The sequence below is a fragment of the Rhinolophus sinicus genome, linkage group LG07 (assembly GCF_036562045.2).
Source record: "Rhinolophus sinicus isolate RSC01 linkage group LG07, ASM3656204v1, whole genome shotgun sequence".
NCBI lineage: Eukaryota > Metazoa > Chordata > Mammalia > Chiroptera > Rhinolophidae > Rhinolophus > Rhinolophus sinicus.
This window is the reverse complement of record NC_133757.1, coordinates 67413186-67435574: the sequence shown is the minus strand read 5'-3', so window position 1 is coordinate 67435574 and position 22389 is coordinate 67413186. Positions and strand designations below refer to the sequence as shown.

The following is a 22389-nucleotide window of genomic DNA, read 5'->3' as shown; positions in this document are numbered from 1 at the left end:
CAGATGTGGTGAATCCCGCCCTGCCGGTAGGGCCCCTAGCTCTGGCCTGCCGGCGCCGCGACCCCGCTCCCCGCTGGGGAGCCGGGGGTCTCGCCTCTGGTTCCCGCCACTTGACGCAGCATCACTGCCACCCATGGGAGGGCCCTGGGCCAGGTCCCCGGCTCCCGCGGCCTGGCGCGGCAACTTTGCCCTTCCGGCAAGGGGTCCCACCTCCGGCTACGAACGGCCAGCGAGGTGTCCCCGCACCCCGCTAGGAGGACCTGGGGTCCTGTCCCCAGCTTAGGCCGGCAGACATGGTAATCCCACCCAACGCCAAGAGGGCCCGGGTCTCACGCACGTCTCTGGCCGGCAGGCGCGGTATCTTGCCCCACTGAGAGGGCTGGGGGTCCCGCCCTTGGCCCCGGTGTACCGGCACGATGACCCCACCCTCCACCGGAAGGGCCTGGGGTTTCACCCGCTGGCTCTGGCAGACCCGCGCGTCAATCGCGGCCCCGCTGGGAGGGCCCAGGCTTCCGGCTCCAGCCAGCCGGTGCAGCTACCCTGCCCCCCACCAGGAGGGCTAGGGGACTGATCCCTGGCTCTACCCGGCTGGCGTGGCATGCCCATTTCATGCTGGTAGAGCCCGGGATCCCACCACCTGTGCCAGCCGACTGGCGCAGCGATCCTGCACCCCGCCGGGAAAGCCCAGGTACCTGCCCCCGGCTCCTGTCAGTTGGCGCGGCGACACCGTCCTGCACCAAAAATTCCATTGCCTGGCCAGGAAGATCCGGGGTCCCGCAGCTGGCTCGGGCCAGCCAGCACGGTGTCCCCACCACCCACCACGATGGCCCACGGTCTCGCCCCAGCCCGGGTGGACCGGAGCAGGAACACCGTCCCCCCATAGAAAGGGTCTGGTGTCCCATCCCCAGTTCAGAGCAGCTGGCGCCGGGGACACACCCCACACTCGGTGGGCCCGTGGTCTAGCCCAGGACACAGGATGGCTGGCGCGGGTTCTCCGGCCCTTGCTGTGAGGACCCCAGGTTCCATCCCCAGTTCCGGCTGGACAGCGTGGCGACATCACGCCCCATTGGGTGGGCCCTGTGTCCTGCCTCCAGGTCTGCCATTGGGCGCAGCGACCCTGCCTCCTCCCAGGAGGGGAGCGCTTGGTGTCCACTCTTTCTGCCAAATGCACCCAGGGCCCGGACCTTCCATGCCAAGGCAGGCGTGGGGGTCCTATCCCTTTGCCAGACGGGCCCGGGGCACTGTCTTTCCTAGATGGGGTGGTCGCGTGGGCCCCTACCATCACCAGGAGGTCCCGGGACAGTTGCGATGTCCCCTCCATTTACTACGAGGGCCTGGGGCCCTGTCCTTCCCTGCTGGGGTGGGCTCCGTGTCCCCTACAGCCCCCAGGAGGGTTCGGAGCCCCATCCCTTCCCCCAGGTGCTGGCGCGGGTTCACCTGTCTCAGCCAGGAGGTCCCTCCCCTCCGAGGTCAGTTTGGAGTCTCCACCCTTCTCCAGTGGGGTCTGGGGCCGTCTCTCCTTGTTTGGGCCAGCGCAGGTCCTCTTCCTCCTCCAGGAGGGCCCAAAGCACTTCCCTAAAGGCAGGGGCTGGCCAGGGTACCTTCCTTCTGCCATGAGATCCCAGAGTCCCCACCCTCCACGCTGGTGTGAGTGCGGGGTTTCCTCTTACTGCCAGGTGGGCCGGGGCCCAGTACCTCCCCACTATGGTGGATACAGGTTCCTTTTCCTTTGATAGGAGGGCACGAGGTGGCACACATGGTATTCCCTCCCTCCACCAAGAGGGCCCCCAGGCCCACTCACTCATCTCCAAATGTGCGCGTGGTCCATTCCTCACCGTGAGGGTTCGGATTCACGTCCCTCCTAGCCGGGGCGGGTACGGGGTACCCTCTTTTTGCCAGAAGGGCACGGGGCTTCGTTGCTCCCCAATGGAGTGGGCAAAGGGTCCCCTCCAGTCAGGAGGGCCCGTGTCCTTCCCTCCATGCCAGGGAGAGTGGGTGCTGGGTTCAGTTCTGCCAGCTGTAGGGACCAGGTCCCGCCCCTCCTCGCCGAGGTTAGTGCTGGGTCACCTCCATCAGCCAGGAGTGCTCAGGAAACCATACCTCCCAGGGCGGAGGGGGGGGAGGGGGCGGGTACAGGCTCCACTTCCTTTGCCAAGAGGGCCCAGGGGGCCCTTACTTCCCTGCTGGGGCAGGCACAGGATCCCCTCCCTGGATCTTGTCCCTCCCGGAAATAGTGGGAATGGGGTGCTCTCCCTCCACCAGGAGCGCCCCAGCTGTGGTGGTGGTTCCCGCCATTGATCTGGGCCACCTCTCACAACTCACTCAGCTCCTGGCCCCACCTATCTGGGCAGATCCCTGCAGGAGTAAACAGAACTGCTGAAACATACCGGCTCTAAATCTGGTGCAAGAAGAGCTTTGGAACTTCAAAAGCTCTCTGCACACCCACAGGGGACACTGTGCCCTGTGACCTAGGCGAACTATTAACAGAGGAGAAGCCCATCTCCCAGGGAATCCCCCCATTGTGTGAGAAGCTGGAATAGTTCAGAGAAAACATAGCACTACCGTGTGAGAGGAAAAAAAAAAAGGCTGCAGTCAGAGAAAAAAAATAAAACATTCTACCAACAAGTACTGGAAAACAAAAAAGACCTCTTCCTATCAACCTGTTGCAGAAGCCATTCCTGTAGATGTCTAGGAAGAGAAATAATAAATCAGTAATTGCCATGAATAACCAAGGCAACAAGAAAGCTCAGAAAGAAAACGTCTCCAGAAAAGGAACTTAAAGATATGGAAACTTGTGACTTAAATGACAGAGAATTCAAGATTGCAGTTCTGAAATAACTCAATGAGATGCAAGAAAACACACAAAGGCAGTTTAATGAACTCAGAAACACAACCAAAGAACACCATGAGCATTTTACGAAAGAGACTGAAATTTTAAAAAAGAACCAAATAGAATTTCTGGAGATTAAGAACTCAATAGAAAAAATGAAAAATGAAATGGCCAGCTTAAGTAGTAGAGTTGGCCAGATGGAGGAAAGAATCAGTGACATCGAAGATAGAAACCTGGATATTACACAGATGGAAGAAGAAAGAGACTTGAAACTTTAAAGAAATGAAAGAACCCTACAAGAACGTTCTGACTCCATCAGAAAGAGCAATATAAGAATAATGGGCATACCAGAAGGAGAAGAAAGAGAGAAGGGAACAGAGGATATATTCAAACAAATTGTTGATGAGAACTTCCCAAACTTGTGGACACAACTGGATCCTCAAATCCAAGAAGCAAATAGAACACCTAATTACCTCAATCCCAACAGACCTTCTCCAAGGCACATTGTATTGAAGCTGTCTAAAATCAACAACAAAGAAAGAATCCTCAAGGCAGCCAGGGAAAAGAAGACAGTAACCTACAAAGGAAAGCCCATTAGATTATCATCAGATTTTTCAGCAGAAACTCTACAAGCCAGGAGGGAGCGGAACCAAATATTCAAACTATTGAAAGAGAGAAATTATGAGCCAAGAATAATATATCCAGCAAAGATATCCTTTAGATATGAAGGAGGAATAAAGACCTTTCCAGACATACAGAAGCTGAGGGAATTTTCTAATACACGACCTGCACTATAAGAAATACTAAAGGAGGCTATTCGACCACCATCAACAGGGACAATTTGTGGCACCAAAACATAAGAAGGGGGAGAGTAAAGGCCTGAACTGGAATATGGGAGCAGAGAAAGTAAGTGTGCTGAAGAAAATGGAATACTCTAAATATCAAACTTTCTTTTACATAAACTTAAGGGTAACCACTCAAAATAAATCCAGAACTGAAATATATACTGAAATAAAAGAAGAAACAGAGGGAAACATCATAGAATACTACCACTCAGAAATAACAGACAACAACAAAAAGGCAAAGAAACAATGGAGACACAGCCTTACCAGAAAACTAAAGATAGAATGACAGGAAATCCTCACATATCAATAATCACCCTAAATGTAAATGGACTGAACTCACCAATAAAAAGGCACAGAGTAGCAGATTGGATCAAAAACTAAACCCAACCATATGCTGTCTCCAAGAGACACATCTCAGCTACAAGGACAAGCATAGACTCAAAGTGAAAGGGTGGAAATTGACAATCGAAGCAAATGGTACCCAGATAAAATAGGTGTAGCCATAATGGTATCAGATGAAACGGACTTCAAGGTGAAAAAGATAACAAGAGACAAAGATGGACATTTCGTAATGGTAAAGGGGACTATACAACAAGAAGACATAACAGTCATCAACATTTATGCCCCCAATCAGGGAGCACTGAAATATGCCAAGCAACTCCTAACAGAACTAAAGGGAGATTTTGACCAAGACACAATTATCCTAGGGGATTTAAATACATCATTGACAGCTATGGATAGATCATCCAAACAGAAAATAAATAACGAAATAGCAGCCCTAAATGACACATTAGATGAAATGGACATAATCGACATATATAAGCACTTCATCCTAAAACATCAGACTATACATTCTTTTCTAGTGTACATGGAACATTCTCAAGGATAGACCATATATTGGGACATAAAATCAGCCACAGCAAATTTAATAAGACTGAAATCATACCAAGCATATTCTCTGATCACAAGGCTTTGAAATTGGACATCAACTGAAAAAAGAAAGCAGGAAAAAACACAAATACATGGAGATTAAACAACATACTTTTAAAGAAGGACTGGGTCAAAGAAGAAATTAGAGGAGAGATCAAAAGATACACAGAAACAAATGACAATGAAAATACATCCTACCAAAATTTTTGGGATGCAGCCAAAGCAGTTTTAAGAGGAAAATTTATATCATTACAGGCCTATCTCAAGAAACAAGAAAAATCCAGAATATACAAGGAACTCATGCAACTCAACAACAAAAAAACAAACAACCCAATTGAAAAATGGGCAGAGGACTTGAAGAGACATTTCTCCAAAGAGGACATACAAATGGTAAATAGACATATGAAAAAATGCTCAACATCACTAATCATCAGAGAAATGCAAATCAAAACCACAATGAGATATCACCTCACCCCAGTTAGAATGGCCATCATCCACAAGACAAATAGTAACAAGTGTTGGAGAGGCTGTGGAGAAAAAGGAACCCTCATACACTGTTGGTGGGAATGCAGACTGGTGCAGCCATTATGGAGGGCAGTGTGGAGGTTCCTCAGAAAATTACGAATAGAATTACCATATGACCCAGCAATCCCTCTCCTGGGTATCTACCCAAAAAATCTGAAAACATTTATACATAAAGACACGTGTGCTCCAATGTTCACTGCAGCTTTGTTTACGGTGGCCAAGACATGGAAACAACCAAAATGTCCTTCGATAGATGAATGGATAAAGAAGTTGTGGTATATATACACCATGGAATACTATTTGGCGGTAAGAAAAGATGATATAGGATCATTTGTGACAACATGGATGGATCTTGAGAGTATAATGCTTAGTGAAATAAGTCAGACAGAAAAAGCAGAGAACCATATGATTTCACTGACATGTGGTATATAAACCATAAACAACACAAGAACAAGACAAACAAATGAGAAACAAAATCTCTTACACACAGACAATAGTTTAGTGGTTACCAGAAGGTGAGGGGGATGGGGAGTGGGAGATGAGGGTAAGGGGGATCAAATATATGGTGATGGAAGGAGAACTGACTCTGGGTGGTGAACACACAATGGGATTTATAGATTCTGTAATACAGAATTGTACACCTGAAATCTATGTAATTTTACTAACAATTGTCACCCCAATAAATTTAAAAAAAAATTGTGAAAAATTAATGACAAAGGAAGAATTCTTAAGGAAGCCAGTGAAATGAAGATGGAAACCTATAAAGGAAATGCCATTAGATTGTGATTGGATTTTCAACATAAACCCCAAAAGCTAGGAGGAAGTGGAATCTAATATTCAAATTATTGAGAGAAACGACCAGCCAAGAATAATATGTAAAGCAAAATTACCCTTTACATGTGAAGGAGAAAAAAAGACTTTTCCAGACAGACATACAAAAGCTGAAGGAATTGACCTCCAAAAGATCTGCATTACAGGAAACACTGAAGGGTGTACTTCTACATGAAACCAAAAGACAAAAGGATTAAAAACTATGAGTAAAATGACTGATAGACACAAACATGAAATTGCAATCCTTGTTCAGAATAGAGTATTATACACTTAAATATGACATAAAAGTTAAAGAAGGTAAAAAACATTTTAAAAAAGAGAAAACAGCTACTGTACTATGAGTTCTCACAGTATAAAAAGGGATGATTTCTGACAATAAAAATGTAAAAGGGAAATGGGCTAAGGTCTGGATTTGCACAGATGAAAGGAGATAAGATGCAATCAGAAGAGAAAAGACGATTATACACATGAAAATTTCTTTTACACAAACCTAATGGTAACCACAGAAAAAACTTTAAAACTGAGACACATAACATAAAAGGAAACAGAGGGAAAAAAATCGTAAAATGCCACCAAATTAAAAGACAGAAACACAAGGAAAAAGAAACAATAGACACACAGAGCTACCAGAAAAAAGATAAAACGGCTATAAAAAACCCTCATGTCAATAATCATCCTAAATGTAAATGAACTAAACTCACCAATAAAAAGCACATAGTATGTTGGATCTACAAATAAAACCCAACTATATTCTGCCTTCAGGAGGTGTATCTCAGCTGTAAGGACAACATACTCATAGACTCAAAATGAAGGGGTAGAAAATAATACTCCAAGCAAATGGCATTCAAAGAAAAGCGGGTGTATTTTGTAAAAAGATACTAACAAAGACTGATATTTTATATTGACAAAGGGAACTATATATCCAGAAGACATAACACTTATCAATATAGGTCTGACAAATAAGTTCGCAAACTTGCCACTGTGCACTTACACTGGAAGCACTACACAAACAGCTTGGTAAGGTGTCATAACCTTGGTAGATCAGTGTCTCACAACTGTGTTTGTGTCAACGTGTCTTGGTGAGTGGAGTTCATTATTGTTGTGTGGTTTTGTGTGCCCTCGTGAGAATGTATGAGCTTGAATTAGAGCAACGAACATACATGCAATTTCTTTTTAAACTTGGCAAGAGTGGAAGTGAAATCAGGGACATGTTAGTCCAAGTTTATGGGGATAATGCCATGAAGAAAATGGCAGTGTACAAATGGATTAAACCTTTTTCTGAGGGGAGAGGACACGTCACTGATGAAGAGAGGTCAGGGCGGCCAGTAACGAGCAGAACTGACGAAACCATTGCAAAACTTCATCGAGTTGTGCGTCAAAATCATCAGCTGGCTATGAGAGGCATCATAGACCAAGTAAACATCGATAGAGAAACAGGAAAATCTTAACTGAAGATCTTGGCATGAGAAAGGTGTGTGCAAAAATGGTCCCGAAGGATCTCACTGATGAACAAAAGCAAAGGAGAGTCGAAGTTTGCCAAGACCTTTTACAGAGGCAAGACGGTATTTTGGGCTGTGTTATCACTGGTGGTGAATATGGGTGAACCAATATGACCCTGAAACAAAGCGTCATAGTGCACAACGGAAGTCAGCCAATTCTCCATGACCAGAAACATTCCGTCAGTCCAAATCAAGAGTCAAAACAATGTTGCTAACCATTCTTGATATCACAGGCATTATTCATTATGAATTTGTACCAACTAGACAAACAGTAAACCAAGTTTACTATTTGGAAGTGCTGAAAAGGCTGTGTGAAAAGGTTAGATGAAAATGACCTGAACTTTTCACCTATTCATGGTTCTTGCATCACGACAATGCACCAGCTCACACAGCACTGTCCGTGAGGGAGGTTTTAGTCAGTAGACAAATAACTGTATTGGAACACCCTCCCTATTCACCTGAGTTGGACCCCAACCGGAAGATAAAGGAAATATTGAAAGGAAGACATTTTGATGATATTCAGGAGCTCAAGAGTAATATGACAGCTCTGATGGCCATTCTAGAAGGAGTTCCAAAATTGCTTTGAAGGGTAGACTAGGCGCTGGCGTTGGTGCATAACTTCCCAAGGGGAGTACTTTGAAGCTGATGGTAGTGAGATATTCAGCCATGAGAAATGTAGTACTTTTTCTAGGATGAGTTCTCGAACTTAATTGTCACACCTCGTATACCAAAATTAACTCAAAATATCAAAGACCTAAATATAGGACCTGAAACAATAAATTACGTAGAAGAAAACATTAAGTACTAAACTTATGGACCTTGGTCTTAGAGAAGATTTTACAAATTTGACCCCAAAGTGAAGGAAAAAGCAAAAATGAATGGGACTATCAAACTAAAAAGCTTCTTCATAGCAAAAGAAGCCATCAACAAAAACAAGGAGGCAACCAACCAAATGGCAGAAGAAATTTGCAAATACCTCCTATAAGGGGTTAATATCCAAAATATATAAAGAACTCATTTTTAAAAATATATAAAGAACTCAACAAGAAAAAAACAATCCAATTTAAAAAACTGGGCGGAGGACCTGGACAGACACTTCTCTCAAGAAGATGTACCAATGGCCAACAGATACATGAAAAAATGCTCAACTTCACTAACTATTAGGGAAAATGCACAGCAAAACCACAGTGAGATACTACCTCACACCACTTAGAATGGCTTTCATTAACAAGACAAATAATAACAAGTGTTAGAGAGGCTGTGGAGAAAAAGGAACCCTCATGCACTGCTGGTGACAATGTAAATTGGTACAGCCGCTGTGGAAAACAGTGTGAAGGTTCCTCAAAAAATTAAGAATAGAAATACCATATGATCCTGCAATTCCTTTTCTCGGTATCTACCTATACATTTTGAAAACATTTATTTGTAAAGATATATGTACCCCTATGTTCACTGTAGCATTATTCACAGTGGCCATCACATGGTAACAACCCAAGTGCAGTTTGGTGGATGACTGGATAAAGAGGATGTGGTACATATATACAATGGAATACTACTCAGCCATAAGATAGATGAAATACTGCCATTTGCAACAACATGGATGGATCTTGAGATTATCATGCTAAGCAAAATAAATCAGATGAAAAAACAAGAACCATGTGATCACTCATATGTGGGATATAAAACAGAAAGCAACAAATGAACAAACCAAACAAACACAAACACTCATAGACACAGATAACACTATAGTGGTTAAGAGGGGGAGGGGCAGGGATGTAGAAGAAGGTAAAGAGGGTTAAATATATGGTGTTGGAAGGAGGACTGACTCTGGGTGGTTAACATACAATGCAATATACGGATGATGTATTACGGAATTGTACGCTTGAAACATTTCGTATTAACCAGTGGCACCCCAATAAATTTAATAAAATTTTTAAAAGGCAGACACCTTGTGGAATTATGGCAGGAAGATAATCAAATAAAGACAAGAAGAGGAATAGTGAATTTAATTTTGCATCACACACTGCCTCGTATGTACCAGGAATGGTGGTGGGCTATATAAAGAAACCTAAGTTATCGTCAATATTAAGGCGATCACAGTCTGCTGGGAATGGGGAAAACTCATAATGTTCTTTACCAAAGAACAGATACATATTTCATTTGATTTGGTCCTCAGACTGATTCTGAGAGACTGGTCTTAGAAGATGCACACTGTGTAGGCAAGTTGGTAAAACTGAGCCACACAAATGTTAAGTGACTTATCTACATCAACAGAGGGTAGTCAGACACAAGCCAGAACTTAGCTGTTGTCTTCTGTTTTCTTTTACCTCCTCCTACAAAATGTTGCCTCTCCTGTGAGACAGCAAATGTTCAAAAAGTATCCACACTATATAACCCTGAAGTAACTTGAGGCAGAAGGCACCCAGGGGGGAATCAGCTATGCTAGCTTTAGTGTTAAACTCTGCCAAAACAATGCACGCAGAAAAGGGAACAGACACTTAGTCAGCTCTCTCCACTGAAACCACTACAATGCGCGCTTCAGTGGGTCTGTTTGCAGCGCTGGAGAGAACAGAGGCCCAGGGTCTCCTTGGGAGGCAGAGTGCATAGCTGTAGTTTGCCAGACCTGACACCATTTCCCCAAATCTCCCAGGCAGCCAGGCTCTGGTATGCGAGTTTCATACTCAGGCTCTGCAGTGAGACAACAAATAACCTATTGACAGAGCTTCGGGGAGGATCAACCAGGCTCATCACAAATACTTTACAGTACTCGACACAACTGTATACTGTACACTTCTGGGAGATCTCAATTTCCTCCGTACTTATCTTACATTTCTGGCAGAAAGGACGGAAATAACCTCCTCAGAGCTAATAAAAACGAATGTCCATGAAACCCCCAGAGCTCTGTCAGCACAACAGAAGCCGTAACTGTCTTCAGATAATCCTTCCTCAGAAGAAGATGAGACCCTCGACTAGCTGGGGCTCCCATTTGACTTTATAAGACCAACCCCAGCAAATTAAAATGAGATGTGCTGCCAGGGGTGCTGCGAGAGACCCCAGAGACCTTCTCATTCACTGCGAGTACCTGAAATTCCACTAGGAGACTTGCATTCCAGCTCTAGATGCTGCCTTTCATGAGGCTATTTCTGGACTCAGCCTGGATTCACACCAGAGAGCACAAGGTAAAATGTAAGTCAGCACATTCTGTAACTGTTTCTCAAAGTGTGGTCTTTAGAATACCTGCATTCAAATCAACTTGATCAAAATAAACTTTTTCTGGGCCCCATTCCAGAATGTATGAATCAATATTTCAGGGCATGGGTCCCAGGCACCTTCATTTTAAACACACACTCCTAATTCTTAAGTACAATAAAGCTGGAGAACCACTGTTCTGCACTGTATGTTCCCCTACTGGGGTGCCAGAATATGCTGCAAACACATCATTGGTTCTACCACCACCACACACACACACACACTCGAATGTTCATTAATGATTATATTAATAATTAAAGTGCAGAAACATATGACTGACAAAAACTTTCATACAGAAACCAGATGTTATAAAAAAGATAAAGAGAGGTAAGGAATTTAAGATAATTCCAAAAAAAGATAATAAGGCTTAGGAAAGCAAAAAGGCATAATACACTTTAGTGGTTTTCAATATGACTTCTGAGAATGCATTTCCCCCTCATCATGGGAAAACTGCTACGGGATGATGTGAGTTTTCAATTTTATAAATATACAAGAAAGCACACTGCTATATGCTATATAAGGTTGTTTATTTACTATTTTATTTTTCAGTGTAGTTTTAGGGTTACAAAAAATTGACAAGATAGTACAGAGTTCCTATATATCCCTTTACCTCTAACCCCCTCCACAGTTTCCATTATTGCATTGGGTGGTACATTTGTTATAACTGATGAGCCAATACTGATACATCATTACTAAAGTCCACAGTTTACATCAGTGTTTACTCCATTTTACATTCTGAGTCCTGACAAATGAATGGCATGTATCCACCTCTGCAGTAACCTACAGAATAGCTTCACTGTCCTAAAAACACTCTGTAATCCACCTCCGCATCCCTCACACCCTCTCTCTAAGCCCTGGCAATCACTGATCTTTTAACTGTCCCATAGTTTTGCCTTTATCAGATGCATTATCGTTGGAATCATACAGTATAAACCTCTTCACATGGGCTTCTTTCATTTAGCAATATGCATCTAAGCTTCCTCCATGTCTTTTACTTCATAGCTCATTTCTTTTTTATCACCCACCCAAGCATCACTTCCTATAACCTTGCTATAATTGCTTACTAGTGTCAGGTTTTGTCATTGATTCTTTGAAATTTTCTATGTAGACAATTATGCTATCTGTGAACACAGACAGTTTTCTCTCTTCCTTCCAAATCTGTGTACCTGTAATTTCCTTTACTTGTCTTCCTGCATTATCTAGGACTTCCAACGGATGTTGAAAAGGAGTGGTGAGAGAGTACCTCCTTGCCTTGCTCATTATCTTATTGGGACAGCATCTAGTTTCTTACCATTAAGCATAATGTTAGCTGTACGTTTTTTGTAGGTGTTCTTTACTATGTTAAGGAAGTCCCCTGTAGTCCTAGTTTTTTATCATGAATGGGTGTTAAGATTTTGTGAAATGCTTTACCCCACATCTATTAATATGATTATATGGCATTTCTTTTTTAGCTTGTTGATGTGTTACATTAATTATCGAATGTTGGACCAGCCTTGCATACCTGGAATAAATCCCACCTGGTCATGGTGTATTGGATTCAATTTACTAATATTTTGTTGATGATTTCTTTTTTTTTTTTTTTTTTTTGTTGTTGATGATTTCTACTACGTCTATGTTCATGAGAGATATTGGTCTGTAGCTTTCTTTTAATGTCTTTGCCTGGTTTTGTTAATAGGGTGATGCTGGCCTCACAGAATGAATTAGGAAGTATTCCCTCTGCTTTTTCTTTCTGGAAGAGATTGTAGCAAATTGTTATCATTTCATCCTTAAACGTTTGGTAGAATTTACCAGTGAGCCCACCTGGGCCTGATAATGTCTGAGTTGGAAGATAAAGTATTGATTCAATTTGTTTAATAGATTGTCTGTCTATTCAGATTTATCCTTCTGTGAGTTTTGGCAGATTGTGTCTTTCAAGGAACTGGTCCATTTCATCTCGGTTATCAAATCTGTGGGCATAGAGCGGTCCACATAATCCTTTACAATCCTTTTGATGTCCAGCGGATTAGTAGTTAAGGAACCTCTTTTATTACTGATATTAGCAATTTGTGTCTTCTTTTTCTTAGTTAATCTGGCTATAAATTTATCAATTTTATTGACTTTTTCAAAGAGCCAGCTTTTGGTTTTATTGATTTTCTTGATTGGTTGTTCTCAATTGCACTGATTTTGACTTTAATCGTTATTTCTTTTGTTTTGCCTAATTTAGATTTAATTTGCTTTTCTTTCTCTAGTGTCCTAAAATGGAAGCTTAGACTGTGTAATCTAAGATCACTAGATTGTGTAATCTTAGATTACTTGTGTAACCTAATTATGTAACTTAATCATGTGATTGACTATACCACCTTTACACTGTCAACAAAAGTCCCGTTCTAGCTCTACTCTGGCCCTGCTCCAACCTCAACCCTCCTTTTCATACAGTCAAAAGACTCTAAGGGCCCAGACATCTCTCTGGGTGCATCAGACCACTCAATTTACAGTCTAACTTACACCTTTCAGTATCATCTAATCTGTCTGTGGCTTCTTTCCTGGGCCCTGTCATGGAGGTCAGCTACTTTTATGGATAAAATTTAGACTGAAGGCTAGAGTATTCACATACGTACACTCAAGGCACATCATGGCTTGGGATGAACCACGGGTAAGAAGAGAAAGGAGGCAATGAGAATAGGGCCTAGACCTCTTATGCACAGAATACTTTTTATTATTCTGTTATTTTTATTCACAAATTTTTAAGGGGTTGACATTAGCTTTGTTGTCCTCCTTTTAAACTGTTCCTCCAGGTTCTACACATGTGGGGGATGTTGCAGAACTACTACTACTATTACTACTAAACTAGAAATATTCCTATTTCCTAGTCACAATTATATTGTCCCATTATGCACATGAAACAGTTTATATAACATACCACATATACACACATAAGGCCTGTGAACTTAAGGGATGCTTCACGTATGTATTTAATGCTACGGCCTGATTATTCAATTTATCTCTGCTTTTAGAAAGCTTCATATTCAAATGGTTGCCAGGATTAGGGCTGCAGGAAGGGTATGATTATTAACACAAGGGAACTTCTCGTGGTAAAATCCTGATTTCTTTGTAAACCTGATGAAATACAAATTACAGATTCCTTTTTGATTGTGTAACCTAACTGTGCTGATGGTTATTCAAATCTACAAGTGATAAAATTTCATGTAATTACACCCACAAACAGAATGCATGTAAAATCTGCTGAAATCTGAATATGATCTGTGTCTAACGCAGTAGAAGGGTACCATCAATTTCTTGTACTTGAGAATATATTACAGTTAAGTTTGATATAATCACTAGAGGAAGCCTGGTGAAGGGCACATGAGAATACTATGCACTATCATTGCAACTTCTTGTGATTCTACTTCCTTGTTTTGCTATTCTTTTGCTGTTGTTTTAAAGCTTTACATTACACAATATACATCCATAAGTTACAATTTGTTACATTTCTTAAAGAAAATTATGGCATCAAAACCAAAACACAACTTTTGATGTTACATTATTTCTAAAGGAAATTTTGGAACTATGTTTCAAATAGATTTCTCTTCCGTATAAATTCTGACATAACCTATTTTGTATTTTTGCTGAAAACTTTTACAAAATCAAAAATATCTGTAAGGTTTTATACCAATATTAGTTACCTGACATTCAATGGAATGTTACTTCTTAACAAAACCGTCCAATATTTGTTGCAGATTATGGGTTTGCCCCATATCATTACTTTGGAGTAAAATAAGGCCAGTTTATGGATGGTTACTGAACATTCAGGATGTCAAGAGAGTTTGCTCCACTGTGTGAATTCTCTGACATGCAGTAGGTGCTGAATTTTGGCTCTACATTTCTAATATTCACTTCAATCACAAGATTTTTCTCCTGTGTGCGTTCTCTGATGTACAATGAGGTTTGACTTCTGAGAGAAGGTTTTTCTACATGTGTTACATTCATAGGGCTTCTCCCCTGTGTGTGATCTCTGATGTTTGGCAAGGTCTGATTTACGGTAAAAAATTTTCCCACATTCATTACACTGACAAGATTTCTCTCCTGTGTGAGCCCTATGATGCACTGTGAGGGAGGATTTGTGACTGAAGGATTTCCCACATTCAGTACATTCATAGGGTTTCTCCCCTGTATGTTTTCTCTGATGTAAAATAAGCCCCAACTTCACACAGAAAGACTTTCCACATTCATTACATTTATAGGGCTTTTCTTCTGTATGAGTTCTCTGGTGTACAATGAGAGCTGACTTATGACAGAAAGCCTTTCCACATTCACTACATTCATATGGTTTCTCCCCTATGTGAATTTTCTGGTGCTGAGTGAGTTGTGACTTCTGGCAGAAGGTTTTCCCGCATTCACTGCATTCATAAGGTTTCTCTCCTGTATGTGTTCTATTATGTTTAGTGAGGTATGATTTGTTGTAGAAAATTTTTCCACATTCCTGACATTCATAGGGTTTCTCCCCTGTATGTGTTCTATAATGTTGAGAAAGCGTGGACTTATGGCTGAAGAATTTTCCACATTCAGGACATGCAAAGGGTTTCTCCCCTGTGTGAGTTCGCTGATGTACTGTGAGGTCAGACTCCAAGCAGAAGGTTTTCCCACATTTGTAACATTCATAAGGTTTCAACCCTGTATGAATTATCTGATGTCTGGTAAGTACAGACTTGTGGTAGAAAGTTTTGCCACATGTATTACATTCATAGGGTTTATCCCCTATATGAGTTCTTCGATGTTGTGTAAGATGTGACTTTTGACAGAAAGATTTCCCACACTCAGAACATTCAAAGGGTTTCTCGCCTGTATGAATTCTCTGATGTACTGTAAGGTGTGAATTTATGCAGAAGCACTTCCCACATTCATTACATTCATAGGGTTTCAGTCCTGTGTGTGTTCTCTGATGTTTAGTGAGGTCTGACTTCTGGTAAAAAGTTTTCCCACATGCATTACATCGATAGGGTTTCTCCCCTGTATGTATTCTCTGGTGTAATGTGAGGGCTGACTTGTGGCTGAAGGCTTTCTCACATTCACTGCATTCATAGGGTTTCTCCCCTGTGTGTGATCTCTGATGTTTAGTGAGGTTTGACATCTCCCAATATGTTTTCCCACATTCACTACACTGGAAGTGTTTCTCTCCTGTATGTATCCTCTGATGTCGAGTGAGGTGTGACTTGTCCCAGAAAGCTTTCCCACATTCATTACATTCAAAGTGTTTCTCTCCTTTATGAGATTTCTGAAGTTGTGAGAAATATAACTTCCTCCTGATATTATTCTCACTTCCATTACATTCACAGTGTTTCATATGTGCCCCATGATGCTTCAAAAGGGTAGAATTCACACATAAGGATTTCCCACAAACACTAAATTCATAGTGATTTTCCTTTGAGGGAGTTATCTGATGGAACGAGAAGGAGGAGTTCTCACAGGATGTTGTCTCATATTCATTATATTCACATTCATTCCCTTCTGTGATCTCTCTCTTGTGTGTATTAAATATTGCCTTTTCAAGGAAGGCTTTTCGATCTATGTTATAATCAAAATTTTGCTCTAAAGTTTGAATCTTCTCATGTTGAATAGGATCCTCATTATGATCGCAAGTTTTCTCATTTTTTAAAAATTCACTTTTCTCTCTAATATGAGTTTTCTTATGTAGAGTACTGAGTAGTAATTTTCCACAGACATTAAATTCATCAGTCTTTTTTTCTAAATAGCTTTTCTTACTGATAATCAATTCTGAAATATACTTGAAACTCATTCCACAGGAGTCACACTGACAGAGTATTTTTCTGGAAGGAAAAAATTTTGTCTCCAAATTAAATGGTTTTCCTATTACATTATCTCGTTCTTTAGTCAGCATTTTGTTATTCATGTATACAACTTCCCACACATGTTGAGACTGGTTTTTTTGGCTCCGCTGTTCCGTGTAATCAGTTTTCCAGACTTCTGGAAATAAGCAAAATTAATGTTACTATATAAGTATTAACACATTTCTTATGGAATATGACCTGTATACAAATGCCCCATGTTATAGCTGACCTGATAACTTTTCCAGTCTCCAGGGATGAAAACAATTGTAAGTATGTATTTTTTGTTCTATTTCTTGGGTTTCAGGTGAAGAAAGAAAAACAAAAACAAAAAGCCTAGCATAGTAGAAAAAGGGAGAGAAAACTGGCTATTAGAACACATACATTTGGTTTCTCATGTCTGAAGAATAATAACAACTGCTTAAATCTGAAATCTCCCCATGTATCCTCCAAAAAACTTATAAAAATCAATATAAGGAGAGCAATAAATTACCTATAGTAACCTATTACTTTAGCATAAGTAAGAGATATACAATACTAACTACAAATCACCATTAAGGAAATAAATATTAAAACATAGAAGCAACTGATATAGAGTCCATATCTATGGAAAAATTCAGCTCAAGACTGCAGGAACTACATGTAAAAGAAGAGACAGAGAACTCAGAAATGATTAAATACAAATAAAATTACTCCCAGAAAGGAAAAGTTCCACTGTGGGCAGGAAAATACTGAGATGATGTTTCAGTTCTCATAGATAAGCTCAGATGACTAGGAAATCCAAAAAAGGGTCTTTGTAGTAGATGGGTACTAAGGAGGTACGGGCTGCTCAAAGTGAAGAATAAAAGTGTAAAACCAACAAAATTATCTTAGAAAATAGTATTAAATTACAAGGAGTTTGTTATGGCCTGAACTGTGTCCCCTCCAAATTCAAATGTTGAAGTTCTAATCCCCAATGTGACAGTATTTGAAGACAGGGCCTTTAAGGAGGTAATTAAGGTCAAAAGAGATCGTAAGTGTGGAGCACTAATCCAAAAGGAATGGGGCCCTTATTAGAAGAGGAAAAGACACCAGAGCTTGCCTGCTCTCCATACGAGTACAGACAAATGGTCATGTGTAGACACAGAAAGAAGGAGCTGTCTGCAGGCCGAGAAGAAAAGCCTCACCAGAAACCAACCATACTGGCACCTTCATTTTGGACTTCTAGTCTCTAGCACTGTGTAAAGTAAACTGTGAGAAAATAAACTTCTGTTGTTTAAGCCAGCCAGTCTGCGGTATTTTGGTATAGCAGCCCAAGCAGACCAACAGTGAACCCAGAGAAAATAGATATGACTGAAATTTTAATGAATAACATAAAAAATGTGGGAAAGCACAAAAAACCAACAATAGACTTGAGAGAAGAAATTGGATCAGAAAGTTCTGGATAAAGAAAGTAGCCTGCAAAAAAAATTAAGTAAAAATCAAAAAATAAAACTGTATGTATGCAACATGTTAGATTCAAAGACTCAAATATATTGGACATAAGAATGGGAAAAGATACACAGTGGTAGAATTATTCAAAAGGCTGCAGTGCTATGTCAGTATCAGATGAAATAGATTTCAAAGCCAAGCATACTGATAGTGAAAGATTTTTTTCATATTGATAAATATAAATTTATGAAGAGGACTTAATCCTAAACTGCATATAATTTGATATTACCTTTCTTATTGATCTCACCTCACAATCTTTGACTTTTAAATGGGGTATTTAGATCATTTACATTTTTTGTGATTATCAATATGATTACATCTTTAATAAGTGTATGTGCAAGTCATATTACATGACTTTACATATAGTATAAGAATCTTACAATATTATACTTGCACTTCTCCTGCCCTTAAGGCTGTAACTGTCATATATTTTACTTAGATGTTACAAACCTCACAATACATTTGTTATTATTTTTGTTAAAGTAAATATTTTTTTACAGACTTAAATGAAATGTCTTATATACACATCCATGTAGTCATCATTTCCTGTTCTTCATTCTTTGGGGTAAATGTAGATATTCATCTGATATCAAAACATTTCTTCTAAAGAACATGTGCTGGTAATAAAATCCTTCATCTTTTATGTATCTGAAAACGTCCTTATTTTTCTACTGTTTCTGACAGCTACTTTTGCTGAGTATAGATTTCTATGTCGATATTTTTGCTTTCCAAACTCTAAAATTAATGCTCCACTACATTCTCTCTTGCCTCATTTAAGGAGAAATCTGCTCTCATCTTTATGTTTCGTCACTGTCTGCTTTTAAGATTTCCTCTTTAACAGTGGTTTAGAGCTTTTTTTGGTGTAGTTTTCTTCATGCTTATTATGCTTGGGGTTTGTTGAGCATCTTGGATTGATGGGTTCTCACTACATTTGGAAGTTTTAATCATGAATTCTCCAAATATTGTTTTCTGTTCCCTGTTTCCTTTTGTTCAGGAATTCCAAAAATACATGTTAGGCTACTGTCGCGTCCAGCGCAACATGGGCAGTGAGGGTGCGAGAAAGGGCAGCTTTGAGATAAGTTTTTAAAAAAGAAACAAACAGAGACTTAATGCAGTTAAATCTCAGAAGGCCTGGGGTTTCCAGTCATGAAAGACTGGAGCCCAGAATCAAGCCGACTGGTGGCTTTTATTGATAAGCATACAAGGGAGTGTTATTGTTTCTGACACAGTCTGTGAGACTCATCCATTATATTATAGAAACAACTCAAACCAATTATGTTGGTCTCCAAACAGCCAAAGCAAAAAGTCCTATGATGACTGAGGTGAGGTATGTGACTCCCTAAAGGACATATAGCACATGTCGAGACTGTTTTATAGAGCTGAGCAGAGAGAGCTTGATCTTATTACTCTAAAGACTTTTCTCATAATTAGGTGAGACAGGAAAAACCAGAGTCAGCAGTGGTTTTTCCCAGGCAGCGGGAAGGGGGAGGTAAGGACCCTTCCCAGATCTTTCTAAGGCAGCTCATCGGGGGTTTCCATGGGGTTACGCTTGGCTTGAATTGTCCCCCCCCACCATGGGGAATCTTACTCGTCATTGGCTGCAAACCCTCTTATGGAGACTAGATAGAGAGACATGAAGTGTAAAACATTGAGATAAGTAACGTCCCAAAAAGGCACAGTCTCACACTTTTCTTTCCACGAGGAAAGACATGGGGGGACAGTCTGCTAGGCTGCTGTGTGACAACAGGCCTACATGAAGTTATCCTGGAGCTCACAGGTGCTCTTTCATTTTTTTCTGAAACCCTGCAACTCTCTGCTTCATTTTGTATGGCTTCCACTATTATGTGTTCCATTTCATTAATCTTTTCTTCTGCAATGTCTAATCTTCCATTAATTCCTAGCCTAAATTATTTTTCATCTCAAACATTGTAGTTTTCATTTCTAGAAATTCAATTTCAATCTTTTTTATACTGAATATTCATTTGGGTTGTTGTTGCATCTTCCACATTTCCATTTAAATTTTAAAACACATGGAATTCCATTATACTAACTTTTAATTAATCTGTTGGCTAATTCTAACATCTAGGTCAATTCTGAGTCCATTCTGATTTATTCATTAGTCTCCTCAACAAGGCACAGGTTTTCTCACTTGTCTGTATATCTGATAATTTTTCAATAGACGGAAGCATTTGTAAATTTTACTTTATTAGATGCTGGGTAGTTTTGGATTCCTATAAGTAATTTTGTGCTCTGTTCTACAATGCATTAAGTCACTTGGAAACAGTTTGATACTCTTGGGTCTTTTATGACTTGTTAGGCAAATTTGGTGCAGTATTCAGTCATAAGGTGCATTATTCCTCACGACTGAGGCAAAACTTTTCTGAGTATACTACTCAATACTCTGTGAATGATGAGTTTTCCACTCTGGCTGGGGGGAACATTCCTTTTGCAGGCCCTGTATGAGTGCTGTCCACTGTTCCCTCTAATTATTTTCCAAAGTTCTTTAATTTCCTCACATACATGAGCTGATCAACACTCTGCTCAGTACTCAAAGAGGACCAATATAGCTCTCCAGACTTTTGTCTCTGTGCAGTTATCTCCTATCTGGTCCTCCTGTCCTGTGAACTATAAGCAGCCTTATTCTCTCTGGACTGCCAAGTCCATATCCTCAATTCAGTTGAGAGTAGACGGCTTTACCAGGGTTCACTGCTTTGGTCAGGCTATTATTACAGGTCTCAAGTGTTGTGTTTTCTGGCTCTAAGAAATTTCTGTCCTTTATTGGCTGATGACTAGTCTTGAAATTCATTGTTTCATATATTTTTTTCTGATGGCTTTAGTTGTTTTAGACACAAGGGTAAATCCAGTCCCTTATTATTCCATCTTGGCCGGGTGTGGAAGGTTATTTTTTAATAGAAACTAAAGTGTAATTTTATGTTTAAATCTAATAATAAAAAAGTGAGGCTTATATTTTGTATGTCTTTGCTCTGTACCTTTTATTTTATAAAGGTATTTGTTGATATTTTTAAAATATTTAAGACAATGACATGTTAAATATTTTTAAACAAAAATACCATGTTCCTCATCACAGTTTGAGATATAAAACTGTATCTCAAAGGAATAAGGCATAAAAGTAGATCAAAGGGAATGTATACTCATATGTTCAACTATATAAGATAATAGTTTTCTAAAGTGGTTTGGCCACAGCATTGTATCAAAATATCCATTTTTTGCATTGTAAACAATATTTGGTTTTGTTATATTCCTTAATTCTCTTCATTTAAATAGGTATATGGTAGTTTTTAACTCTAGTCTTATTATGTATTTCTTTATTACCAATGAAGCTTTGTACCTCTGCCTTTTCACCATTTTTAAAACTTGAGCTGTATTTTTTGTATTAATTTATAAGAGACCAATATTTATCACATTTTTTTAGTATTTACTAAGAGGAAAGCATTGTTCTAGAAAGTAGAGATACAGCAGTAAAGAAACCAGGCAAAATCCCTGCTTTCATGGTGCTTACATTCCAAGGGAGACAGTAACAATAAGTGTAAGAACTATGCTTCATACTTTAAGTTCAACTTAGAAAACTCTCCTATCTTTTGCCAGTGATTTGCCGTACTGGATCTATCCAGAGATCAAGTTCCCATGTATAGAAAGGTCATCTTCTAGGCTTTCCTTGAACCAAACCAAGAGACCTAATTACCACAGGCTTACTATATATCTCAATCATTTTCTGGATTCTAACTATTAAGGGGTAATGTCACTTCTCGAAAACAAAAATGAACACAACAAACAATCCCGTATAAATTCTAATTACATTTACTTAGATCTATATGTGAAATTAGGTAGGCATTTATGATATTAGCCCTTCCAATGAATCAGTAAGATACATCTATTCATAGATATAAAACTTTAAGTTTTTCAGTGAAGTTTTATATTTTCTATAGAAAGGTACTGTTTATATCAACCTATCAGAAACATTCAGAGAGAAATACACACATTTCTTACTAATCATAAAGCACAATTATCACTTTGAGAGAAATAGAACACTGTTCCAGCTCCCAGTTCTAGGGCAATGATGTAGAGCTTTTACCTAGAAAATTATCAAGAAAACTCACTTCGTAAGAGTATGGGTAAGTTCAAGGCCACCCTTGGAACCAATGGCATTTCAGTGACAAGGAATTAAGAAGAGGCTAGTAATTCCATGAAAGCAAAAAGCTAAACCACAGACCCACTAAAAGTACACCAGAAGGAACAATGGAAAGAGACAAATAAAAAGAGTTATCCCAAGCTATTAGATTTGTCCCTATCTACCAGAACATTCATAAAAATATACACACAGACACAGATTTTCTACAGTAATAATTTCTTTACATTATGTGTTCTAG

The 22389-nt window shown here is 40.0% G+C and overlaps 1 protein-coding gene across 1 annotated transcript in view; it reads right to left on the bottom strand.

Annotated features, from left to right (window-relative positions):
* Positions 1-11219: 11219 nt before the first annotated feature.
* Positions 11220-22389, bottom strand: part of ZNF33B (zinc finger protein 33B) — a 38068-nt gene continuing 26898 nt past the window's right edge. Inside the window, 2 exon segments of the mRNA XM_074337337.1 lie at positions 11220-14597; positions 14599-16670. Of these exon segments, the coding sequence (XP_074193438.1) occupies positions 14484-14597; positions 14599-16670 (2186 nt within the window). The 3' untranslated portion in view covers positions 11220-14483.